Source organism: Manis pentadactyla, chromosome 3 (assembly GCF_030020395.1).
Source record: "Manis pentadactyla isolate mManPen7 chromosome 3, mManPen7.hap1, whole genome shotgun sequence".
NCBI lineage: Eukaryota > Metazoa > Chordata > Mammalia > Pholidota > Manidae > Manis > Manis pentadactyla.
Genome location: NC_080021.1, coordinates 104,514,040 through 104,540,675, shown reverse-complemented (window position 1 = coordinate 104,540,675; position 26,636 = coordinate 104,514,040). Strand labels below are relative to the sequence as shown.

The following is a 26,636-nucleotide window of genomic DNA, read 5'->3' as shown; positions in this document are numbered from 1 at the left end:
GATGCCTTCAAAAAGCAGTAATCTAACTTGACGTAAAAATAGCTTAGTAAGGATGGGGATGTGATTCAACGAACAGTTAACTACAATTCTTAGAAAACTATCTTAGGACCAACAACACTTTTATTTTCCATGAATCCCTTAAAACTGTATTTAAAAATCTAGTGTGGGCATCTTTCTGGGGCAAAAACCCACAACTTTTATCACAACATCAAAGGAATACACGGGTGTCCCCCCTCCTCCTTCTTTTGCCCCCTCCCATCCCAGTTCACAAAGTCTCAAATCAAATCACATTTCATCTAAAGAAAAGAAAATTAAGATTTGAAAAGAATCATTTCTTTAAAAGAAAATGTATATAGCCAATCAAATTGGCTATTCAATGACTATAACATAAACAATGACAAATCAAATTTAAAGTTTCAAAAGGTAAGAATCCAAACTGAAGTATTAAGCTATCAATTATAAGTGACAGACCAAGATACTTCTACTATGCCATGTCCCAGTAAATCAGCAAAGAATAAGTAACACAGTAAAGAGCCAAAGGCCACTGGCCCTGATTTCTGAAGAGTCAATAGTATTTCCAATTACAAATTTCTCTGCATCAAGGGTTATATGTCTCCAAAGAAAAGAAAAAGGTGGCCAAGTTTTCATACAATGAAAGTCATACAATGATTTAAAAGCTGTTTTGAATAATATAATGACATACAAAACATGTACCAAAATAAGGTGTGGGATTAGAGGCAACTTTCATTTTTATCTTACAAGAATTTATTTATTTATTTCCTGTTAGGGTCCTGCTTCTTCATTTACAGGACCACCAAAGGAAACTATAAGAAGCTGAAGACTGTAAATAGTACTTCTCAGTGAGCAATCACAACCTGTATCTTCTCCACAAATATTCTTATGACACAGGATATGCTGGCTCTTCACAGTAAAGTAACGAGGGCTGGAAGCACATGGGCAGACATGAAAAGAGCCATATCCACCAAACAGGGTGGGATCCAGGGGCAGGAGACCACAGTGAAGTACAATGTGACATGAATAATAACCAAGCGTTTGGTATCTGAGCTAACAGGTGCTCTGTAGTAGAGCCACCACACTTGTCATGGGGTAGCAGAGGAACACTAAGGCAAGAATAGCCCTGACTGTGCAACAGGGCAATGCTACTTTCCCTTCAGATCCTGGGGACAAATTTTGGAATATAAAGACTTCACAGTCTTAAAAAAGAACACTGGTATTGTTGGGTTTATAGCCAAAGAACTTTAGATAGCATAAAAGCTAAAACAGAAGCAAAAACAAGACTACAGAATAGGTCCTTAAAAAGTCCACAAACCATTAAAATCAGTTTTCCTACTATTTGAGTGAAAATTCTAATTGCATGATTCACTTATCTTGGACTATTTAAGAGTATTTAAGAATTTCTAAGGTCGCCAGTTACAGGAGCCACACTACAACTATGAACAAGGTTTGGATATTTAGGGATAAGAAAGAAAGGTTTTCTTATTTTGACAGTTTAAAACAGACAGTGAATGTTGCTTCCTCAATTCATTTCTCATAACTGTAATCTCATTGTTTTATAAGCAGCTACTTGTTTCCTGTTATCTAATGTTTGAAAAGTGGCACTGTGGGACAGGAGAGAGGGGAAGACTTTTCACTGATATTACCTTCACATTATTTTGAAGTTTTAAAAAAAACATACTCATAGGTAAGCTATTAAATGAACAAAAAAGCTCTGTCTTAAAAGGAAAGCAAAATTTGCAATTACTTTTCCTCAATTTTGACAGCTGTTTCTAATGAGGACTATGTTTTTTTTGTGTTTTTTTTTTTTACTTTGAAATGAACATTTATTTCACAGAAAAGGCAAATAAAGTGGTGGATAAATGATGGCAAGGGAGATACTAGATACAAGTAGCAACAATGCAAACCAAATGGTGCTCTGCTAGAGGTGTAAACAAACTCCTCCCTCAGCCCAGGGAGGGGCAATTTAAACCAGATGGGAGGCCAGGCTTCACAGAGGAAGGGAAGTGACTCCTGAGTTCTGGGAAGATGAGAACTGTTTTGATTAAAAGATGAGGGGGAAGGCATTCCAATTAGAGGGACAGCAAAGGCAGATAGAAGTGAAAAGCACTACCTGAGAGAGTCTGGGTGAGGAAATGTGACCGGGTTGGTGGAAGGAGGGGCTGGAGTTGGGCTAGGGATAATGAGGACTATGTTTAGTAATGGATCTGCAGAAAACTTTATCACAGATTGATAACCCTTAGTTTTTAAAGGGAAAATTACATAGAAGCATATTTGGACTTTACCGTAATTAGATTAAAAATCACAACATAACCGGGCTTCCCAGGATGCCATGTTCTTACCTGAAGATAGTCCAAGTATTTGGAAATGTACACACCTGCAAAACACAAACTGCATGTCACTGTTACATATACAAGGACCCTACCTGGAGTGATCTGAACTGAACGAGACAAAAGTCAATATGAAGCTTTGGGAACTGCTTACCTTTTAATATTATTGGAGATATTCTAAAAGTATGGAAAGAGCTAAGACACAGAATATAGCTGCTTGACAACTGAATGTCTAGTTGGACACATAACTAAAAAGGGATAAAAGTATCACATTCTTGGAAAACTCTAAGTTAGTCTGTTTTGTCTCCAGGCAATCATTCCATGAAAAGGCCGGTGGTACAGGTCTTGATTCTCAAGTTATTTTTTGCAGAAAATCTAAGAATTCTGACTTAATAATATGTGAGGTTTACTACATGGCAAGTCTGCGCTAGGCAGCAGTGATGCAAAGGAAGTAAAACAAGGCCCCTGCCTTCAAGCAGGTTATTCTCCAGATCGGAAGGTCTTGGAAGGCAGAGGTTTATGTCTTTGTTCACTCTGTAGCCACATCACAGCCCAACATAAAGCACGTATGTGAGCATTTGTCAGGTGTATGTTGTATTTACGGCAAGGAGAAATGGAAATAAGTAAGTAAATTTGTCTGGGAAAGGAGTGCTCTAGAGAGAGAAACAAGCTTCTCAGTTGAGAACAGAGTGAAAAAAAGTATGGCAGCGTAAAACAGCACAAATTACTTAGGATGGTGGGCCACAGTGTGAGACTGGAATACAAAGTGGGGTAAGCTGAGGTTGAAAAGGAAGCTTGGAACTGAACAGTAAGATTCTTGTAGGACTTGTCATCAGCTTGGACTTCGTTCTGTGCAGCAGACAACAGCAGGGTTAGCAGTGGCAGTGGGCTGCTGCTTACAAGAGAGGTAAGTCCAAGGGGGCCACTCTAGAAACAAGACCGACTAGACAGCTGCTGTGAGAGCTGAGGCCAGAGACAAGCATCCCCAGACAGCGGCAGCAGGGAGCGCAAGCTGGAAAGGGCAGATTTCAGAGACTGCTGGGGCATGTCTTTGGCAATACAGAAGACAATGGTGAGAACACCACACCGTAGGAAGAGCAGTGAGCTTCTGCTCGGAAACTTGAGTCCCACTTGCAAGTGTTCACTGATGACTAATAATAACCACATGACTGAGGGATATGTCACTTCATCAGGGATGGTGGGCTTGGATCACAGGCACACAAACCACAGGGTTCTCAGGAAGCTCTAAAAAGATCAATAAGCTTTTAAAATTATAGAACACTACATGAACATAAAGCATCACTATTAGACACACAGAACTATCTGTTTCTATTTAAGCCAAATTATAAAATACACACAGGCAGTAGTGCTACCTTGTTAACAGTCCCAGGCTAGTGCTTAAGAAGCATGTGTGTTCATCAGGAACAGTCCAGCTTCTACTCCACCACCCTACTGAAGTCAGCCTCTCAAACATCAACAATAAAATCACAGGACTGTAGTACTGTAGAAAAATGGTCTTGTTTTTTTAGAGATGTAAGCTGAGGTGTCTCCTTGTAATTTACTTACAAATTTGTCAGTGAAAACAAAGTAATAATGATCTAAACAAATGAAGAGAATAATGCAAACAATTACCTGGTAGACCCAGGTGATAAGTGATTATACCCTGCTCTCTGCTTTTTCTATGTTAGCACTTATCATAATGAAATGGGGGGGAGGAAAAGAAAAGGGGAGAAGAAAAAAAGATTTTATGTGAAAGTGTTATTGGGGTTATGAATTTATCCCCTTGCCATGTCCTTTAAAAGAGCTGAAAGTAAGTTTTAAAAAACTTTTGTTTTAACAGAGAGCTACTGTAAGACCCAGCAATTCTACTCCTAGGTACGCATCCAAAAGAAATAAAAACACTAGTCTACACAAAAACTTGTACATGAATGTACATTGCAGCATTTTCATAATTCAAAAGTAGAAACAACCAAATGCCCACCAGCTGCTGAATGGATAAAGAAAATGCAGTATAAACATACAATGAAATATCATTCAGCCCAAAAGGGAATGAAGCACTGGTACATACTTCAACATGGATGAACCCCCAAAACACTAAGTATAAGACATTAGTCACAAAAAATTAGATGATTTCAACTACATGGAATGTCTGCAACAGGCAAATCCATACAGGCAAAAAGTAGATTAGCGGCTGCCTAGGCTGGTGGTTGTGGGGCATGAGGAGTCACTGCTGACGTACGGTGTTTCTTTGGGTGATGAAAAGAGTTTAAAATTGACAGTGGTGATGCTTGCACAACCTTGTGAATACACTAAAAAACACTGAAATTGTACACTGTAAATGGGTGAATTGTATGGTATGTGAATTTTGTCTCTACAAAGCTGTAGTTAAAAAAAAAGTCAGCAGGAATCTAGCAATAAAGCCCAGTCTCTCAGTCCTCCTCTCCAAATTCTGCACCTGCCACTAATACCCTTCCTTTGGTCCTTCTGCTTTCTGTAAAATCACTTCCTGATTCTTCATCAGCGGGACTGTTCTCAACTCTTTCTCCCTCTATCCATCTCCCCACCTCCCCACCCTTTACTCCCGTAATGATCCCAAAGTTCTATTCTTTGCCATCTTTTCCTTTTACACTGCTCCAAGTAACAGTATTTTTGGCTTAACTAACACACACCCCACTGCCACCACCTTGAGCCTCAAATCTCCAGTCCTAATCCCTTTTCCTACTATTTTTACCACCACCAGGTTATCTTCCAGAAACACTTAAGAAAAACTCATAATTTTTCAAATTTAACTCATGAAGGTAGTAGTGCCCATTTACTGAGGGTTTAATAGGTTTACATTCTGGGCTAATGTAATATAGTATTACATGTTAGTGTTAGTGTATTACTGAGGCTAATACATAGTCTCATGTAATCCACACAACAAACCTAGATAATAGTTTATTTTACAGAGAAGGAAACTGAAGCTTAAAGACATGCAGTGCTAATCCACATTCTTAACCACAAGATCACCTTTCTCTTTTAGCTTATCAGCCCTCCTACCATTCTCCTCTGGTTGTCTCTACTCTACTAATAATATCATTGTAGTATAAGTTTAAAACCTTTTGATTACTTCCTTTTCTTCCTCCTCACATTCCATAGTTGCCAAGTTTGGTCGGTTTTATTCTCTATTCCTCCTGCCATTAGGTAGTCTGGAAGAGATCCCTTGCTAGCCCCAATGACTATACTAATCTCCTGGCACTTGAAAGGCATCTTCTGTATCTTTTCTAGTCCAAACAACCTTGAAAAAAAGTTCTGATCATGTAAGTCCTACTAGGAAACCTGAAGTCTTAGACTCAAAGCTCATTTATATATTTAAATTGTGATTCTAATGACTAGTTATCATTACTATATTGCTTTTAATATACTTATCTTATGAAATTAACTAAAACCGACCTCATCTTGTAAAGAAGAGATGCTTATTTCAGACTTACCTTTTGCTGGGTCACCCAATGTGGTAACAGCACTGCTGCCAACACGGAGTCCACGCTGACATACCAACTTCGCCTTTAAACAGAAGAGAGCACTTTGCTTATCAGTTTTGGGAGAGGCAATAAAATAACACTTTCAAACAAATACAGGTTCTGAACGCTGTATGTATTCATGGCACAAAACCAAGCTTAAGTCAGGTATTGTGTTTTGGTTAATAGTTAAAAGTTTTTCATCAAGTTTCACCATTTCTGTTAGCAAAAATGTCACCATGAAAACCAAATTAAGCAAGCCTATAGGTAAGTCTTCTCTTGAAGATTTCTTTTCAATTACAGTTTAAGAAGTACTAAATTTGAAAATGTCTTATCCTCAAATGCCTTTTTTAGTATAAATCCATAGCATATCTTATTTGGAAGTAGCTGATTAAGTAAATAAAGTCTTCCGGTCTTATTATATAATTGTTAATTACTACATAAATGTTAATTATTCTTTAAATTAATCTACCCTTGTTCCTTAAAAGTCATGGACTCAACCAAAATACACTCTCTGAATTTGAGTCAGATTATAGATCACTATATTGTTAAAACTGTACCTAGGAAACCATATACACCTTTGGAAATATGCCCTATACACAGCAGTCTCCTCTCACATTTTAGGTACAAGCAACAGTATGGATGCTCAATCTTCAAAGACAGGCATGAACAACTCCAAGGAAATAAAATGCTGGGAGAGTTCTCCTAATTCACAAAACCATGTAACTTAAACCTGAAAAACCTCCATAAGAAACACAAAGTATCTATGTAAACCATGATCCAGAATGGAGAAATATCCATTCACCCCATTAATGACATCAGTTTTGTTCATTAATACCACAAAATTAATTTCCTACAATCTAATTCCCTCACCTGGTTTTCTGTTTCAGACAGAAGAAATCTGTAAGTTTCTTTAAGTTCTTCCTCAGTATAGTTATTTGGTTTTTTTTCTTGGTAAAAAGTTTTATACTGTGTAAAAGAGAAAATAACCAAATGCTATAAACATGTTATTCTGCTTTGCAAATAAATTTTTAAAAACACATCATCTGAATCCCTCCTGCTAAAAGACTAATGAAATAAGACTCTCTTTCTATTCCCTGAATATATTGCCTTTCAACTGACTATTTCCAAGGATCTTTTATCTCATCTGAAAAGTGATAGCTAAAAAGAACTAGGCTTACATACCAAAAACAATGGGTCTACTTCTTTAAAACTAAAATAAAACTAACACACAGACAGAGTGTGTACCAAGCATCTCACCTCATTTAAGAAAATGTCATTTTTCACCAGTCACTTGACTGTACTGAAAACCATGCTCAGATGCAGAGTCCAAGTACAAAGTATGGAGAATTGAAACTGCCCTCCGGAAGAGAAAGTCTGAACTCAAGGATACTGTCTCAAAAACTGTAAAACACCAACAAAAATAATACAACTGTTTAAGATAACCAAAGGATGAGGTTCAAAGTGGCACACTAAAAATCACTGAATACTTCATCTGTAGTGCTCTTTCCTGTATACCTTAGACTTCTACAATGCGTTTGGGCTACCATATCTGTATATCCTAACAGACGTCTCATGTGAAGAAAATAATCTGAATGGATTGCAAGAGGGTAAATTACTTTAAATATTAAGAGCAAAATAAACCCTGCCAGACCCCACAGGCCTTTTGGTTTAAGCTGCGTGCGTGGCTGATAAAAACAGATGCAACCATAGTATCAAGTTGGTGGTCAGTAATCACTGAGACCAGTGTTTTTCACCCAAGTCTTTTGCTGTTGTTGTTGTTAAAGTATCACTGATGCACAATCTTACGATGGTTTCAAATAAACAACACAGTGGTTTCAACATTCACCCATACTATGAAGTCCTCACACTCTCCATTGCAGTCACTGTCTATCAAGGCAGTGAGATGTTACAGTCATTAATTGTCTTCTCTAATGCTGTACTGCCTTCCCCGTGACCTACCTATACCTATATTGTGATTGAAAATTATAGTGCCCTTTAATCCCCTTCTCCCTTCCCACCCATCCCTTTGGTAACCACTAGTCCCTTTCTCAGTGTCTGTGAGTCTACTGCGATTTTGCTTTTTCTGTTTTCCTTTTCTTTATACTCCACAAATGAGTGAGATCATTTGTTATTTGTTTTTCTATGCCTGGCTTATTTCACTGAGCATACTACCCTCTAGATCCATCCATGTTACTACAAATGGAAGTATTTTTCTTTTCTTTTTGTGGCTGAATAATATTCCATTGCATATATGTACCATATCTTCTTTATCCATTCACTTTTGATGGACACTTAGGTTGCTTTCATATCTTGGCTATTGTAAATAGTGCTGCAATAAACACTGGGGTGCATACATCTTTTCAAATCAAGGATCTTGTTTTCTTCAGAAAAATTCCTAGGAGAGGAATCACTGGGTCAAATGGTATTTCTATTTTTAGTTTTTTGAGGAACCTCCATATTGCTTTCCACAATGGCTGAACCAATTTACATTCCCACCAACAGTGTAGGAGGGTTTCCCCTTCTGTGCATCCTCACCAGCATTTGTTGCTTATCTTTTGGATGTTGGCCATCCTAACTGGGGTGAGGTGATATTTTATTGTGGTTTTAACTTGCATTTCCCTGATGATCAGTGATGTGGGACATATTTTCATGTGCCTGTTGGTCTTCTGTATTTCTTCTGTGGAGAAGCATCTGTTCAGATCCTCTACCCATTTTTTAATTGGGTATTTGCCTTTTGGGTGTTGAGGTGTGTGAGTTCTTTATATATTTTGGATGTTAACCCTTTATTGGATAAATTGTTGATGAATATATTCTCCCACACAATGGGATGCCTTTTTGTTCTGCTGATGGTGTCCTTTGTTATACAGAAGCTTTTTAATTTGATGTAGTCCCACTTGTTCTTTTTTGTTTGTTTGTTTCCCTTGCCCAAGGAGATGTGTTCAGGAGAAGTTGCTCATGTTTATATGCAAGAGATTTTTGCCTATGTTTTCTTCTAAGAATTTTATGGTTTCACAACTCACATTCAGGTTTTTGATCCATTTCGAGTGTATGGAGTTAGACAGTAATCCAGTCCCATTCTGTTAGATGTAGCTGTCCAGTTTTCCCAGCACCAGCTGTTGAAGAAGTTGTCTTTTCTCCGTTATATATTCATGGCTCCTTTATCATATATTAATTGACCATACATGTGTGAGTTTATATCTGGGTTTTCTATTCTGTTACATTCATCAATCTATGGGCCTGTTCTTATGCCAGTACCAAATTGTTTTGATTACTGTGGCTTTGTAGTAGAGCTTGAAGTTAGGGAGCATAATCCCCCCAGCTTTGTTCTTCTTTCTCAGGATTGCTTTGGCCATATGGGATCTTTTGTGGTTCCATATGAATTTTAGAACTATTTGTTCTAATTTGTTTAAGAATGCTGTTGGTATTTTGATAGGAATTGCATTGAATCTGTAGATTGCTTTAGGCAGGATGGCCATTTTGACAATATTAATTCTTCCTATTCATGAGCATGGGATGTGTTTCCATTTATTGGTGTCTTCTTTAATTTCTTATGAGTATCTTTAGTTTTCAGAGTACAGATCTTTCACCTCCTTTGTTAGGTTTGTTCCTAGGTATTTTATTCTTTTGGATGCAATTATAAATGGAGTTGTTTTCCTGATTTCTCTTTCTGCTAATTCACTGTTAGTATATAGGAATGTAATAGATTTGTGTATATTACTTTGTATCCTGCAACTTTGCTGAATTCAGGTATTAGTTCTAATCATTTTTTGGTGGAGTCTTTAGGGTTCTCTCTGTATAATATCATATCATCTGCAAACAGTGACAGTTCAACTTCTTCCTTACCAATCTGGATGCCCCTTTTATTTCTTTGTGTTGTCTGATTGCCATGGCTAGGACCTCCAGTATTATGTTGAATAAAAGTGGGGAGAGTGGGCACCCTTGTCTTGTTCCTGATCTTAAGAGGAAAAGCTTTCAGTTTTTCACTGTTAAGTATGACACTGGCTGTGGGTTTGTAGTATTATGGCCTTTATTATGTTGAGGTACTTGCCCTCTATACCCATTTTGTTGAGAGTTTTTATCATGAATGGATGTTGAATTTTGTCAAATGCTTTTTCAGCATCTATTGAAATGATGTGATTTTGTCCTTTTTGTTGATGTGGTTTATGTTGATTGGTTTTTGAATATTGTACCATCCTTGCATCCATGGAATAAATCCCACTTGGTCATGCTGGATGATCTTTTTGATGTATTTTTTAATTCAGTTTGCTAATATTTTGTTGAGGATTTTTGCAACTATGTTCATCAGGGATATTGGTCTGCAAATTTTTTTTGTGGTATCTTTGGTTTGGTATTAGAGTGATGCTGGCCTCACAGAATGAGTTGGAAGTATTCCCTCCTCTTCTACTTTTTGGAATACTTTAAGAAGGATGGGTATTAGCTCTTCTTTAAATGCTTGATAAAATTCAGTCATGAAGCCATCTCATCCAGAAATTTTTTTAATCTATGCCACATTTTGATAAAGTACCCTTCCCATCTTCTCACCAAATCCCCGAGTCTGTTAGGTCCTTAGAGGCCTACTATTGCACACTCAGCAAACACATTAGAAGTTTTTGTATCTTTGGGGTTTCCTCACCAGCCCAAGCACACCTATTAAACTTTACGTTTAGGGGTTGTATTATAAAATCATTTTTTTTTCATTTTACAAAAATAAAACTTCCCTTTTTTTTTTAAAGTGCTTTTTTCAAACCATACCCATGTGCTATCCCAGAGATTCTGCCATGGCCCTCCCACAAGGGGCATGTTTCCTAATTGAGAATTACCAACTCTATCCAATCTTCTCTTGATTGAGACTTTGTACCTTTTGATTTCACAAGTCTTCACTTTGGCAAGAACTGAGCTTAATGAATTCTCATAACATTTAACCATTTGATTTGTTCATTCCATTCAATTTGTATCCTCTCTATTCTATTTAACAAGGTTGAGGCAGGAAGGTACAAACTATAAATAATAAAAAGAATGAATAACTTATATAGCACCGGAAGTTTTGGTCATATAGTATAAATAAGTATATTAACATGGATTCCTGCTTTTCCCAGAACTCTGCCAATTACACTAAGGTTAAAGAAAAAAAGAACATTTTATTTAAAATGAGAGGGGAAAAAAACTAGATTGTTATGAGAGAAATGAAAATAAACATTTCAGTGAAATCAATCTGAACTGTCCTAACACATCATTTATCAAGGTAATTAAAAAATACTGTAATACATAGTGTCAGAAATGAAAGATTATAAATAGCAAGGAAGGAAAGATAAGAGGATGAAACATTTAAGAATATTTTGAAGTTGGTATGTCTGAACTAAATCAATTGTTTTAGTTTTTCTCAGTTTCACTTCCTCTTTCTGTAAAAGTATACCAGTGGTGTAAAAAATATGGATATTCTAAAGAGATTCAAAGAGCAAAAGACCAGTGATAATAATCATGGTTTTCTTTAGCAGCACTTCTCAAACTGGGAAGCCTATGCTTTCGCAAATTCATCTCATAAATAACCTATACAGCTAGCTGAAATGCAAAGCTGGATTCCTTTAAAAATTATAATTTTGGAAATCTTGTATTTATTTTTTAAAAGGTGATATAATATTTAAAAATCTAAGTATATATACTCTTAGGCTAAATATTTAAGAAATACATTGCTTACAGTGAAAAAAATAAAAGTTGTTGCAGCTTTGGAAATGAATATCCTATATTATCAACTTCTCTAAATTCTACAAGATGTTAATAGATAGGCTCCGATTTTAAGTTTTGCAAATAGTGAATACTATATATACACCCATTTTTTAGTGTTAGTGCACAGTGAACAAAACTGAGAAATTGTGTAATTAAAAGAACCCCAATCAATGAAGCTACCTACCTAACACAGAGGTTCCCAAATAACATATAGGTGATCAGAGAAGACTTTATTTACACCAATGTGGGCTGTACTTACTGTTCCCAATAAAGGAATGAATAAAGGTAAAGATTTACAATAAACAAAGAGGAACAAGTAGGAAATGAAATCTTCTGTGCTTATTATTATTTATTTTTCCCTAAAACTAGTCATGGTTAAAAGGCTTCCACCTTTAGGTCAGCATTCTCCAGATAGCAATATATTTATAAAAGCAATAATAATTTTATGGTTCGCAGAAGGAAAAGCATTTTAAAAGCAAAGCTGTTGTAAAACCACAATATATCTTGATTCTTTCATGACTTCATAATAAATAACCCGAATTATACTTTCAAGAAAGCACAAGTTGCCTGGTTTATCAATAAGGAGATGAAAATCTTATTGAGAATTATTTGGCATTCTCTTTTCTTACACCATGCACTTTCTTTTTCTTTTTCCTTATCAGCAGTAAGCATTTATTGAGCAGTTACTACGCACTGCTATTTTTTTTCTGCACCATGCACTTCAATTTAAGAGTCTAACTCTTGTACAAAACAGTAAGAGCACTAAATGAATGGTCTCATTTTTGATGAGGAAAACACATGCTTTATTTAAACATTAAAGGTTATCAGAGTATTATGAAAATCGAGAGGGGGCTATTCCACAAAGAAACCTAGAACAATATTGAAGAAGGTAACTGGAAAAGTACCTGTCTGTGAAGTGTGGAGAGCATCTCTTAGGGCTCAAGTGGCCAATAGAGAGTATGTGGAGGAATGTTAATGGCTCTGGAGAATGAGTTAAAACTATTTCCTGTAGCATCTGTCTTTGGCCACATTTCTCTGCTATTTGTGGATGCAGTGTTAAAAGTTAAGACAAGCTTGACGCTAGCTGGACTCTGCTCAAATCTGCCTTTTTCTCAAATTCCATCAGACACTGAGTGTCTGAGTTTGGACATTTTTTTCTCTCTTTAATTACTAGTAAAAGGAATTAGAAAATTATAAACCAATTTCTGATGTTACACCACAGGTACCTATTTCCCATTCTAGAAGCATGTGGTCTAAAAGCAAATAATGAGATGAACTAATGCCACCATCCTTCCTAGGTATCAGAATAATTCTTACAAAGATCAGCCACTTCTCCATCTTTCTAGGACTTTCACGACCACATCTCCTGTTTGTTCAGTAAGCAAGAGCACTCATCAGAGACAGAAACACTCAGAACCCAACAATATCTGCCATTAAAGGCTCTTTTTAGTATTTCCTATAGATGGGCTACAATCTACATATGTTCAAGTATAGAGGCATTGCTATTATAGTATTATCTATGCATTACCATAGTATTATTTATGTCTAAGTAGGCCATCTGACAGTAGTTGATGGAAGAGCCCATTCCCTTAGCTAACCCTAAAATTTATTACCCTTTACTTTTAAGATATTAAAGGATTGCCAGTTTAAGAGAGATACAAATTTTTTAGAACATGATTTGTCAGGACCTAACAAAAAATTCAAGTGCATACCAAATAACCATTCCATTTCTGGAATACTAGCATGAGTACATGGGATGTATCTACAAGGGTGTCCTATACACCAGCATCTGTAATAGTAAAAATACTCGAGATCATCTAAATTGCCATAAACAGAGAAACACCTTGCAACCACTAAATAAAAACCAAATAAATCTGTACATATTGACATATAAAGATATCTACCATATACCCTTGAGTAACATGCATTATTACATAATGCTATTTTGGTTCAAAAAAAGACACAGAAAAATTATGTGTTTGAAAATATACAGAAAAAGATCTAGAAAGATAGGGAACCAAACTGTTGACAGTTCAAACCAACGATTATTGAGATTGGGAAGTGGATAAAAGGGGAACTTACAATTTCACCTTACATACACTGCTACAATTCAGGTTTTTCTTACATAAGCATGTATTATTTCTACTATTTAAAATATCTCAGTTCAAAAATTAAGTGAAATAAGTCATAATTTCAGTGAAATACAAATAGAGAAATGTGACAATTTCCTTTGAACATTTACCTTTTCTGAAGCAATCTGATAAGTTAATCACCTATCAATTTTGAACTAATGATTTTAAGAAAATTGTTTCCACTGGAAATTATAAGTTAAGAAGTCCTTTCATTTTACATGATCTAAGTTAAAATTTTCAAAATTGTACTGCTCTACTTTGATTAATTAGTAATAACTTATGGCATTAAGTTTAATACCCACTCTTTTCTGATATGAACCCTGTCTCGGTCTTCTCTCTAAAAAAGAATGTAGCTGGGAGGGTGGTCTTAATTCATTTTCATCAAGTATACCCCCAGAATTCTTGACAATAGTTCTGTTCTCTGTTAATGTCATAAATGGTAAAATGAAAGAAGAAAAAAATTAAGCCATAAAGTGAAAAGTTCTACTTATGGCATATTTACTATGTAAACAAATGTTACTGAGCATCTAATTTGCATTATGTACAATTCTGTTATGTTTACCCCCTTTTTAAGTCTTCAGAGCTATATGCTAAATTTTCTCTGCATAAAATGAAACGCTTCTCATCCAACATAATTTAAGTTTTAAAGAAAAATTTGTTCACAGAAATGAATTATGTTATATAGGAATCATTTCTGCCTCACTGAAAATCTTTCAAAAGCAACAGTAGACTGTAAAACTACATCCATATTCTACTGGTTGGTGGTAATAAAATCAAATAGAAAACAATTAGGTAAATCTCTCCCCACCCCCAAATTAGTAGTATATGATCATCCAGGCATTAAATAAAACTATTAGTGGTACCTATTACATATCCAGTACTATGCTATACCCTGAATTTAAAAAGACAAGAGAAACAGTCTCAACAAAGAAAGTTCTTAGACTAGAAGACAAAACTTATAAAGAAACCAGCACTATAAATGTATAGAAGAATCTAGAACATGATATAGTGGGTGGACTATGGTACAAACAACCAGTTTCACTGAGATATGCATATGTCAAGGTTGCAAAGGCACAGATACTTGAAGAGTAGGTATTCAAATGATAAGGAAGCAAAACAGGCACTAACGTGTGAGTTTTCTAGGCAGTAGAAATAGGAGCAGATGCAGAAGTACAAACCACCACACATAAAGAACTGTAGGTAGTTCATTATTTGACGAATTAAATATGCTTAAAAAAATGGCAGGTATAGTTCTGTAATAGTACATCCTTTGTCAGAAAGGATTTGCGACAGAATTGTGTGGATATATTCAAGACCCCTCAGAAAAAGTAGCAATATTGATATTTATTCATTATGCAAATAAGTTATTTATGTCAAAAGGTGAGAATTAAATGGAGAATCAGGAGACAGGACTTTGGTGCAGGCCTACTTAGAACTTGTTCTGAGACCTTAGTGTGATGATGATGTTGACTGCCTCCCCATCACACCCCTTTTTCTTCCCCTCCCCAAACCACAACTTTTTTTTTCCTGGTATTAGGTGATCCCAAGCTTCAGGAGAGCTTTGGGAGCAGGTGTGTAGTATGTGAATCTTAATTACTCTAAGCTCATTATGGTAATTTCACTCTTTGGCTTGTGATTATTTCAGGAATAAACATGTGACTGGCCAATGAGATCTGGATGGATGTCTACAGAGAGAATTCTGAGAAAGCTTTCTTACAAAAGGACAGGACAAAAAGATGCACTCTTCCTGCCTCCCACCTTTTTCTAGCTTAGGGCCTTGTCTGACAAAGCGTGTGTTGCCTGGAACTCCCTGCAACCAAGATGGGACTGTTCGGCCAACACACCGAAGATGGAACAAAATCTAGATCCAACATACAGAATCTAGACGAACCTCAATGAACTAGCCTGGAGTGACTCCACCTCTGAATCTTTTGATACGTGAAATAAGTGTTCCTTATTGTTTAAACTGCTTTCATTGGCAGCTGAAAATATACTATTTATTCTCTCTAAAGCCTCATTTAATTGTAATTATCTTTTGAAGGTTCCTTTCAGTTCTAACACTGACTCTACAAACTGCCTTACTGAAGACCTGTTAGGTTATGAAACACTGCACCACACTAGGTAAATTATCAAATCCCTTTTCTATTTGTTGCCATGCACAGAGACATTTATCCTACCAAGTATTTATTGGCAAGGAATCACAAAAGTTAACATCCATGAAAACTTGAAACTTAAAATATAAGGTATTTAAAGCCTCTGACTGCTTGATTCCCACCTACTCAATATATCTTATCTCCCTCCCCTGCACAAGGGCAAAATACTCTTGACTCAGATCCCTCTTCATGGGAATTTTCCTCATTAGTTATACACAGTCTAATTTTCACATCCCTCACCTGCTTCATGTCTAAGTTTTCCTCATATTTGAAGCCTAGCCCAAGAAGTAGCTTCTCTGATGTATTAAGACTTTCTGGCTTGCATGAATTACTCTTCACAAGTGTTCCACAGATACTTGCCATCATCTTTCTATATGCATAGCTCTGCACTGGAGAACACTGAACACCACACACCCACTTAAAAGAGAGCCTTAGAACATTTAGGTCATAATTTTCCAATTATGTATGAAATACAGTGTCTTGCCAATGGGTTTCAGCCCCAGGCAAGTTCACTATGGATTCAATGTGACCAAAGAAAATGACAGTAAAAGGTTCTTGGGGTGAAAGGGTTATACCCAACTTTATTTCCATGCTGGCAGGTCAATCACTAAAATCCTGTTCACTTAGAGTGAGTCTGCATGCAGCAAGCCAGTGTCTGCCTCTGGGCCCCACTGCCCACACAGCCGTCCTCTGGGCCTCCCTGTCTGCACAGTCGTCCTGCACAGCTGTCCTCTGGGCCTCTGTCCTCGGCGCTGCCACCACTCCAGCCTTTGCTCTGCTCTCTTGCAGCCATGCCACTGTGTTGCCCCAGAGCACCGGGTGGAGCTCTTTATATAGAGTCAATAGTAATGTATTGCCCACACGTGTGCAGTGAGCTAGCCAGCCAGGGCCAGGTAAGAATCCTGGCCACAGGAACTCTCATTTTATTCACACTCCACCCCTCCAGGATTCTCTCCGCTCAATCTTTGTGCCCTCAGTCCTCTGCAATGGTCCCTGTGCAAGGAAGCTCGAACATTGTTCTCCAGCCTCTCCAACAAAAAGTCTAGCAGACATACAGGCTGATCTTGTTGCTCTGTCTCTGACCTCTGCCTCTTTGGTCTTAATGGCTGGAACTGCTGCTCTGGTTTCAGTTGCTGCCATAGCTCTAGTAAGATCCTATTTGACTTCTCATCTAATTTCCTTCCATCTGCTCCTGCCAGTATTATATCAGCCCACATCTGGGTCCTTGTAACCTTCATGGGGCCCTTTAAATTCTTCTTGTGAGTAGAAGACCTTATTTCTCTCCATGTTCTCATTGCTTCAGCCTCTCCTATGTCTGCTACTGTACGTGTTACCTCACTTATAGGATGCCCTAAGTGAGGGGAAAGAATGGCCACTAGAGACCCAAAGAGGGATGTGAGGGCCGTTTGAAGCTCAGTATTTTTCATCCCAGTAGTGAAAGTCTCTTCATCTGGGCCATAATTCTCTGGACTACAGATGGCATTTCTTATGCCTAGCTCTCGTAACACCTGTTGGAGCTCAGCATATGTCTGCCATCTAACAGGAGAGCATGGTAGATCACCCTGACTGGGCCACACAGCATGAAGTGCAGCCATACGCCAACTGAGGAGGGAGTGTTTCCCTGGGGTCTAATGTGCATTTTGTAATTGCTGCCTCAAGGTGTGCCGCACTGTCAGGGAAGCCAGCATTCCCATCTCTGATCCCAAGAGAACAATTCCATCCACCCCTAAGTCCCAAAGACATAGGAGCCCAGCTGATATTGACTCTGAGGGCTTCTGCCTAAACGGGGAGTCCAAATCCAACAGCGCAGCCTGAGTATGAGGGTGCAACATAAGAGTGCTCCACAACCTGGGAGGGGGCTACTCTTCTCATTGGGGAACTTTCAGCTGCTGGGTCTTTATTTTCTTTACAACCACTGGGCGTGCTTTCAATACAGGAGGGGTCAGTGACTCTGGCACCACCCTTTCATCCTTCCCCAGCTCCTCCATTTCAGGGACTGATGGCACCTTTCTCTCCCCTCCCCCAAGCACCTCTTCTGCTACAACCTTTACCTTTTCTACTGTGCCTCGCAGCAATGCCAGCTCAGTCTTCAGCAGCTCTCTTACCTTCACCTCAATGCTTCGCAGTGGGCATTCTCATGCCACCTCCGCCTGTGCTTCCCTCAGGAGTCAGTCTTTTTCCTTGATGGCCTTTTCCTCCTTCAGAGCATCTGGCAGTGCTGCGGTCTCATTCTGTAAGGAATCTTTTACCTCTTTAATGGCACCTCACTGCCAGTGTTCTCGTGCTGCTTCCTCTCACATCAATGCCATTTCCTTCTTCAGGGATTCCACAGAAGTTCGCATCTCATGTTCTCATGCAGCCATTTCTTGGGTCTTTTTCAGGAGCATGTCCTTCTGTTCTGTACTTTTTTAATACTGTGAGAAGCAGCCAACCCACAGTCCCCACTGCCTCACAGACACTCTCTCTCTCAAATGCCCTACTTACTATAACAAGGGCTATCGCTACTGCCTCAGGTATCACCTCTACTTGCCTCCAGTCATGGGGTGGGGCCCCGTCTTCTAGGAGGCAAGCTACCTCTGACCACATATCCATTGGGGGACAATCTGCTGTCTCCCCATTCACAGGGGCAGCCCGCAGAAGCACCCCTCCCATAAGGGCAGCCTGTCTTTTTCCTTGGTCAACAGTGAACCCTGCTGACTTTGCCAATTGTCTTGCCAATGGGTTTCGGCCCCCAGCAAAGTCACTATGGATTCAGTGTGACCAAACAATATAACAGTAAAACGTTCTTGGGGTGAAAGGGTTATGCCGAAGTTTATTTCCACGGTGACAGGTCAATCACTAAAATCCCGATCACTCAGACCCAGTCTGCATGCAGCAAGCCAGTCTCTGCTTCTGGGCCCCTCTGCCCAAACAGCCGTCCTCTGGGCCTCTGTCCTCGGTGCTGCCACCACTCCATCCTCTGCTCTGCTCTCCTGCAGCCTTGCAGCCATGCCACTGTGTTGCCCCAGAGCACTGGGTGGAGCTCTTTATATAGAGTCAATAGCAATATATTGGCCACACGTGTGCAGTGAGCTATTCAACCAGGGCCAGGTGAGAATCCTGGCCACAGCAACTCTCATTTTATCTACATACAGTAATTGTGTTTAGGACAATCTCTTCAGCCTGAAGAGAGGCGGAGGGAGTAGAAGAAGTGATTAAGCGCACGAGCTTTGGAATCAAAAGGACTTGGCAAGACAAAATTTTGAATCCCAGTCTTTCTAGCTTTGTGACTTTGAGCAAACTATTTAAGCTTTCCTCCCCTTCTTTCTAAAAATAAATCTCAACAAAGCATATACAGTAAATACAAAGTCAAATACCTCCAGGCTTATCAGTCACTGGCCCCACCCTCCCTGGGAGCCTTTATTTCCATTTCTCTTAGGTGACCACTTTCAATGTTAACTGTATCTTCTGATATAACCTCATGTTTCTAAATAAAAGACCTATATAAATGTTAGACATTCCTTTAATGAAAACACCTCCCTCCTCCCCACACACATTAAAAAACACACTTTCCCTTCCTATCTTCTCATAGTTTTATCATGACTTTTTATATCAGTATTTAATGTTTCACTAAATTGTATGCATTAACATGGTTGGGACACCCTAGGTAGTTAATTTGTTTCTATAAATTTCAAATTGTCTCTGTTTGATTTTCACTTACAAATCGTCATTTCAGCCTAAAATTCTTGTAAAGAACTAAAACACTGAATAGATAGATACATCAAATGTTTTTGGAGACATCCTTCACAGTACGATGTTGGCCATCTTCAGTCTGGACTCGTGCCTCCTAATACTACTGCCTAGTTTTCTGAGCTTGCTACTAATGGTGAGATTCAGCATTGACCTATCGCTGTTCAATATAATCACAGACTGCAGAAACTGACAACCTGATCCTAAAACTTACATGGCAATTCAAGGATTTGGAACAGTCAAAACAATTTGGGAAAAGAACAAAGTTGAAGGACTCACCACTTGATTTCAAGAATCACTACAAAGCTAAAGCTGTCGAGGCGGTAATGATAATGTACAGATCATACAGATCAATGGAACAGAACAGTGAGCTGGATACTGACTTTAATAACACTACCAATATAATTTAATAGGTTCTACAATAAGCAAAATGGGGAAAAAACATGAACCTCATCCCTACCTCAAATCATAAAATTCAAATGGAACTGAATCATAGACCTAAACATAAAAGCTAAAACTATAAAGTTTCTAGGAAAAAAATCATAGGAGAAAATCTTAAGCATGGGACATGTAAAGATTTCTTAGGGCACAAAAATCAGTTCCCATAAAAGAAAAACTGATACACTGGACTTCATTAGAATTAAAACCATTTATCTTCAAAAGACATCATTAAGAAATTAAAAAGATTCATGAAAGACTTGTATCCAGAATATATACAGAATTCTTAGACACACCTTGTAAAAGATTTATTAGTGGAAAGTAAGTACATGGGGAAATGGTCAACATTATTAGTTATCATGGAAGTGGTAATTAAAACCACAATGAAATACTACTCACCCACTAGAATGACTAAAATTAAAAAGAAAATACTAAGTGTGTTAGCAAAGATGAGGAACAACTGGAACTTTTATACATTCCTGGTAGGAATATAAATCTATGTAGCCAATTGGGAAAATAGTTTTGTCAATTTCTGATAAAGTTAAACATATACCTACTATATAACCGAGCAATTTTATTCCTATTTACCCAAGAGAAATAAAACCTATGTCTATAAAAAGATTTGTACATGAATGTTCAGGGCAGCATTATTCATAGTAGGCTAAAACTAAAGTAGATAAATCTAAAGTTCAGCAACAGGTAAATGTATAAACAAACTATGGCACATTCATATACCATATGATATATACATGAATCTCAAAAAAACTGGGCAGAAGAAGTCACACATAAAAGTACACACTGTGTACAGCAAAGGACACCACCAATAGAACAAAAAGGCATCCTACAGTATGGGAGAATATATTCATAAATGACAGATCTGATAATGGGTTGACATCCAAAATACATAAAGGGCTCATGCACCTCAACAAACAAAAAGCAAATAATCCAATTAAAAAATGGGCAGAGGAGCTGAACAGTTCTCCAAAGAAGAAATTCAGATGGCCAACAGACACATGAAAACATGCTCCACATCGCTAGTTATCAGAGAAATGCAAATTAAAACCACAGTGAGATATCACCTCACACCAGTAAGGATCGCCACCATCCAGAAGACAAACAACAACAAATGTTGGCAAGGTGGTGGAGAAAGGGGAACTCTCCTACACTGCTGGTGGGAATGTGAACTAGTTCAACCATTGTGGAAAGCAGTATGGAGGTTCCTCAAAAAGCTCAAAATAGAAATACCATTTGGCCCAGGAATTCCACTCCTAGAAATTTACCCTAAGAATGCAGCAGCCTAGTTTGAAAAAGACAGATGCACCCCTATGTTTATCACAACACTATTTACAATAGCCAAGAAATGGAAGCAACCTAAGTGTCCATCAGTAGATGAATGGATAAAGAAGATGCGGTACATATACACAATGGAACATTATTCAGCCATAAGAAGAAAACAAATCCTACCATTTGCAACAACACGGATGGAGCTAGATAGAGGCTATTATGCTCAGTGAAATAAGCCAGGCAGAGAAAGACAAGTATCAAATGATTTCACTCATCTGTGGAGTATAAGAACAATGAAAAAAACTGAAGGAGCTTAACAGCAGCAGACTGACAGAACCCAAGAATGGACTAACAGTTACCAAAGAGAAAGGGACTGGGGAGGATGGGTGGGAGGGGAGGGATAAGGGAGAGGAAAAAAGAAAGGGGGCAGTATGATTAGCATGTATAATGAGGGGGGGCACAGGGAGGGCTGTACAACACAGAGGAGACAAGTGGTGACTCTATAGCATCTTACTATGCTGATGGACAGAGACTGTATTGGGGTTTGTTGGGGGAACTTGGGGATGGGGGGGTGTCTAGTAAACTTAATGTTCCTCATGTAATTGTAGATTAATGATACCAAAAAAAAAAAAGTATACACTGTAGGATTCCATATATACAAAGTTTTACAACTGGCAAAACAAATCTACAGCAATAATCATTATCAATAGTTGCCTGGGGTAGAGGGTAGAAAAAGGGAAATTGGTTGCAAAAAAGGGAAACTTTTCCAAGTGAGGTAGGCACAAACATACTTTATGGGTGTGGTGGTTATGGGGTGCATAAATTTATCAAAATTCATTTAACTATATACTTAAAATGTGTTCAGTAGTAAATATTGACACTGACATAATACAGAACAGTCTCTGACCAAAATCCAGGAAAATCACAATGTGATCACAGAAGTTAATCCCAAGAGTCCTATGTATGGAAATTACAACAAATGAACTCTAGTTATAAATGGTTCATAAGTTAAAGAACATAAATAAATATAAAAGGGTTTGAACTGAATGACAATGAAAATAACACCTACCTAAATTTAGATGCATCTAAAACACTTAGAAGGAAATTAGTTTTAAATGCACATATTAAAGAAAAACTTCTGAAAATCAATGACCCACAGAGTCAATTTAAGAAATCAGAAAGCAGAGAAACAGTAAATTTTAAGAAAATAAAGGAAGCGAAAAAGTAACAGAGATCAGAAATTAATTAAACAGAAGTAGAAGGAAGCAAAGAGCAGGAAAAATAAAGATTAGTTCTTTGGGGAAAAAGATGTTATCTCCTGTCAAATTATTTTTTTAAAAAGGGCACATGAAACAACCTTGGGAATAAAAAGGGGTGTGATTTATAGATACATAAAAGATGAAAGATTGAAACCATTTTATGACAGAAACAGAAATAATAGGTAACATGGGAAAATTTCCTATAAATAATGTAATTTTATCGAAACCTACTTAAGAAAACTAAAACACCATAATATACCTGTAACTATTAGATAATTAATACAGTGGTTTAATTGTTATAGGTATATAAAAGTCAGGCCCAGAAATCTTCCACATAAAAATTGTTCTCAAGAACAGAAAACAGTACATCTTAAATTACAAGGCTAGCACACAACCATGAGAGACAAGAACAGTTACAAAAGAAAAGTTTAAAGTAGTACCATCAATGAAAATATATGCAAAAATGTGAAATGAAAATATTAAAAAAAGCTAAAATACATCAATATATGCACCACACAAAACCTGACCATGCAGGCCTTGTGCCAGAAACTCAAAGAAAGCTTAACATTACAAAATCTGCTCTTGTTAATTCACCACAGTAATGGATTAAAGAAAAACTTAGGCCTTGGTAGACAGAAACAGCACTACATAAAATTCAACAGCAACTGGTGATTAAAAACATTAGCAGTAATAGACTACTTTGGGTGATAAAGGGATATACAGGAAATACCCTAATACATAATGGTGACATTAAAAATAGTACTCCCTTTAAAAGTAGGAAGACAAAGATCTCTAATTATACCTTCTAATGAACTCCAGGATTTTAGTGGTCAATTTCTTGGCTCAAGTTTCTCTTCTCATTTACTGATCCCCTGGAGTTTGTCTTCTAGTTGTTTCCACAAGAAAGGTTCATGTAAAAAAGATCTGAAGCCCTGAAAAAAGGACTATCTGAAGTTTTACATAAGCATAGATATAATCTGTGGGAAGTAAATCTATTTTCATTCTGAACAAAATGATCTGCCATAATTCTAAGTAGCAACAAGTTATTATTTTTTTAAATGAAGAGCAAACAAATGCAAATAGTATTTCCCATAAACCAACAATAGAGAGATCCATAAAACTCAGCATCCCTATTAAAAATCAGAAAATGCTATAGAATGAGAAACGCACAATTTTCATAAAAAATTTAAAATACATTTAAAAATCTACCATATACACAAGTTTAAATGTTTTCTAAAGAAACACCCGAGGTACCCCCCACTGACCCCACACACACACGCTGGACAACTGTGCCAAGTGATGCCCTGTCCAGCAGTTCTGCAGGCTTCCCTCTACCTCAACGGCAGAACCTGAGAGGACCTAGGGGTCTGGGCGCTTCGCGAACCTATCCGAACCATTCTCGGGAGCCACCCCTGCCTGCGGGACCCCAAGCCTACCTCCCGCAGCCCGCGGAAGTAGGCGCCCAGCCTGGGCCCGCTCGGCCTAGCTAGGCCTCACCTCATGGTGCGCGGGGTAGGGACGGTGCCTCCGCTGCCCTGGCCTGAGGCTTCAGGCCCAGCGTTAGCGGGTGCGGCAGCGCTCACGGGCTGCGCCTTTTTAAAGTCCATGAGGGTGGCAGATCTTGAGCCAGCGCCCGGACACACCCGTGGGTACCGGGAGCCACGGGAGCTGCAGTCTGGTTCGATGGCGGGAGGAGCCCGGGCCGCTGGTTCTGGAGTCTCGCAATACCCCCAAGTGGACGGTATTGTTATAAACAGCGATTGCTCCAAGCTTCAGTTCCCTCAAGGGTCTTCCCCGCAGGCGCCCAGTAACAAGACCTGACTGCAAATCCCAGTCCTAATCCAAAATCCAAGTCTTCACTACAGTTACTCCAAGTTATTCTAACTCATTGCCCCTATAAAGCTTTTCCCATTGTCTATTTCAACTCACCGCTATGGTTTCATGGGGCTTTTAGTTTACAAAAATAAGGCCTACTGAGTATGGTTTTTAACACTCCATGTATCCCCGAAATGGCTCATCCCTGCTAATGTCTCACAGGTGTAACCAAAACCACCAAAACCAAAACTGAACGGGTTGGAGGGATGGCCGAAGTACTTAGCCAGACCTAAGGACATCATTACTTTTCACTCATGTTTTAACAGAGCAACCTACATTTGCTAGAGGAAAATCTAATCAGGACATCTAGAGAATCATTACTATTGTTTTACACATAGAAAAAATAGGAAAACCTGAACTCACATAGCAAATTACTTAAATTCATAAAGAATCATGTAGATTAACTATGTACTATTTAAAAGGACAAATCACTTTGGTATTTAGTATATTCAATGGGGAAGAAATTACTTTTTAAAAAAACATTTATCAGGGATTACATCCATTGTGTAAAATGACTTATACCTATGTATTATGACTTTTTCATTTAATTGTGGCTTACTTTTAGATTAAGTGTTCAATTTTTGAAGACTGTTTCAACATTCTCAAAATCCAGTCTGACTGTAAAAACTGCTTTTGTATATCAAACAGATGCTTATAATTTTATACCTATCAAATTTTGATTTCTTTCTTGCAGTGCTGTATAATCAGTCAAGAGATTTTTTGGAGACCAAACTTTCCATAGTCAAGATTAGCCACCTTTTATTAGAATGATTTCAAAGTTTATATGGTGTTATTTTTTTAGACAACTGTATGAAGTAAGTGACCTCTGTTCTGGCTCCTCAAAATAGATTTACTAATTTGTGCTTTAGCATTAAATTATCAGCCTGCAAAGAAATGGCTGTATTAAACTCATTATTGTATTTATTACAAGGACATTGTTAAGTAGTTTTGCCCTTCTTATGAGAAATTCCTAAGACTAAATTTCTCTCAGGGACAATTATATTTTGAGACCTGCTTTGGATTCTTTTGATTATTACATATGACAAAAGAGAAAACGACACCCACTCCAAGCCACCTCAAAGATGATTTTATCACCATCCTTATGTATATCCCATCCCACATTCCTGGACAAAGAACAGACTTGTTCAGAGAGGGGAGACCCCAGGGTGAAACAAGTGCTCCGACTGCTCAAACTAGGCCTCAGGAGTTGGGGTCTTGAATATTTTTTCTCCTAATGAGGGAGCAGGTGTACCCAAAGGTTCTAAACAGAATCTATTACGCCATGCCAAGGACGGTAGTAAACCTTGACAAAGAATATTAGCAAGGGATTTACTTCTCCAATTATGTATTATTAAAATCTCATTAAGGGAAAACAGAAAGCAGACACATTTCTTATGGTAAAAGTACTAATTTTAGAAAGAGAAGCCAAAATTTTTTAACAAATAAAATCAAGAAAAAAATTAAGTATCAGGAACAAAAAGGAGGATACAATGACAAATATAGGGAAAAGACACAAAATTATAAATCATAACACTCAGTTTATACCAATAAATTTGAAAACTATATAAATATATTACCAACACTGGTCTATAAGTGGAAGAAACATCTGAGTAAATGAATTAAATGAGAAAAATAAAAGAGTAGCCACAGTTTTGATAATCTGATAAGTGAAAAATGAAACTTGACAGTAAAACTCTGGAACTGGTCTTTTGGGAGAAGGGTCTTCTCAGATTATCAAAACTCCCAAGTTTGGCAATGCATTCAGTTGGGGACGCTGTGGGAAACAAAAAGAAAAACAAAAGACCAGGAGAAAATATTAACTATGTAGGTCACAAAATATTTACACATTTAGATAAATAGGATATAAAAATAGAAATTTACAATTCAGGAATTATGAACAGTCAATAAACACATTTTAAAACACCTCCTAATTATAGATTTAAGAAGCCAAGCAATCCCAAGTAAGATTAATAAAGATACATTACAGTGAAAGAGCAAGAAACTAAAGACAAAGAGAAATAATCAAAGCAGCCAGAAAAAAAGGACCGGAGACACGGACAGATGACTTCTCAAAGGCAAGAGGAATGAGATCTTCAATGTGCTAAATGAAAATAAATGCTAACCTCAACTGCTATATTCAGCTAAAATATCTTCCATAAATGGCAGTGAAACAAAGACATTTTCAGGTGTACAGAAA

At 37.7% G+C, this 26,636-nt stretch overlaps 1 protein-coding gene across 1 annotated transcript in view; it reads right to left on the bottom strand.

The window, feature by feature from the left end:
* LOC118915910 (protein TASOR 2-like) overlaps nt 1-23,961 on the bottom strand; it is a 77,021-nt gene extending 53,060 nt beyond the window's left edge. Inside the window, 6 exon segments of the mRNA XM_057499349.1 lie at nt 2,301-2,392; nt 5,816-5,888; nt 6,716-6,811; nt 7,103-7,130; nt 7,132-7,246; nt 23,949-23,961. Coding sequence (XP_057355332.1) covers nt 2,301-2,392; nt 5,816-5,888; nt 6,716-6,811; nt 7,103-7,130; nt 7,132-7,246; nt 23,949-23,961 — 417 coding nt within the window.
* Nucleotides 23,962-26,636: the final 2,675 nt, after the last annotated feature.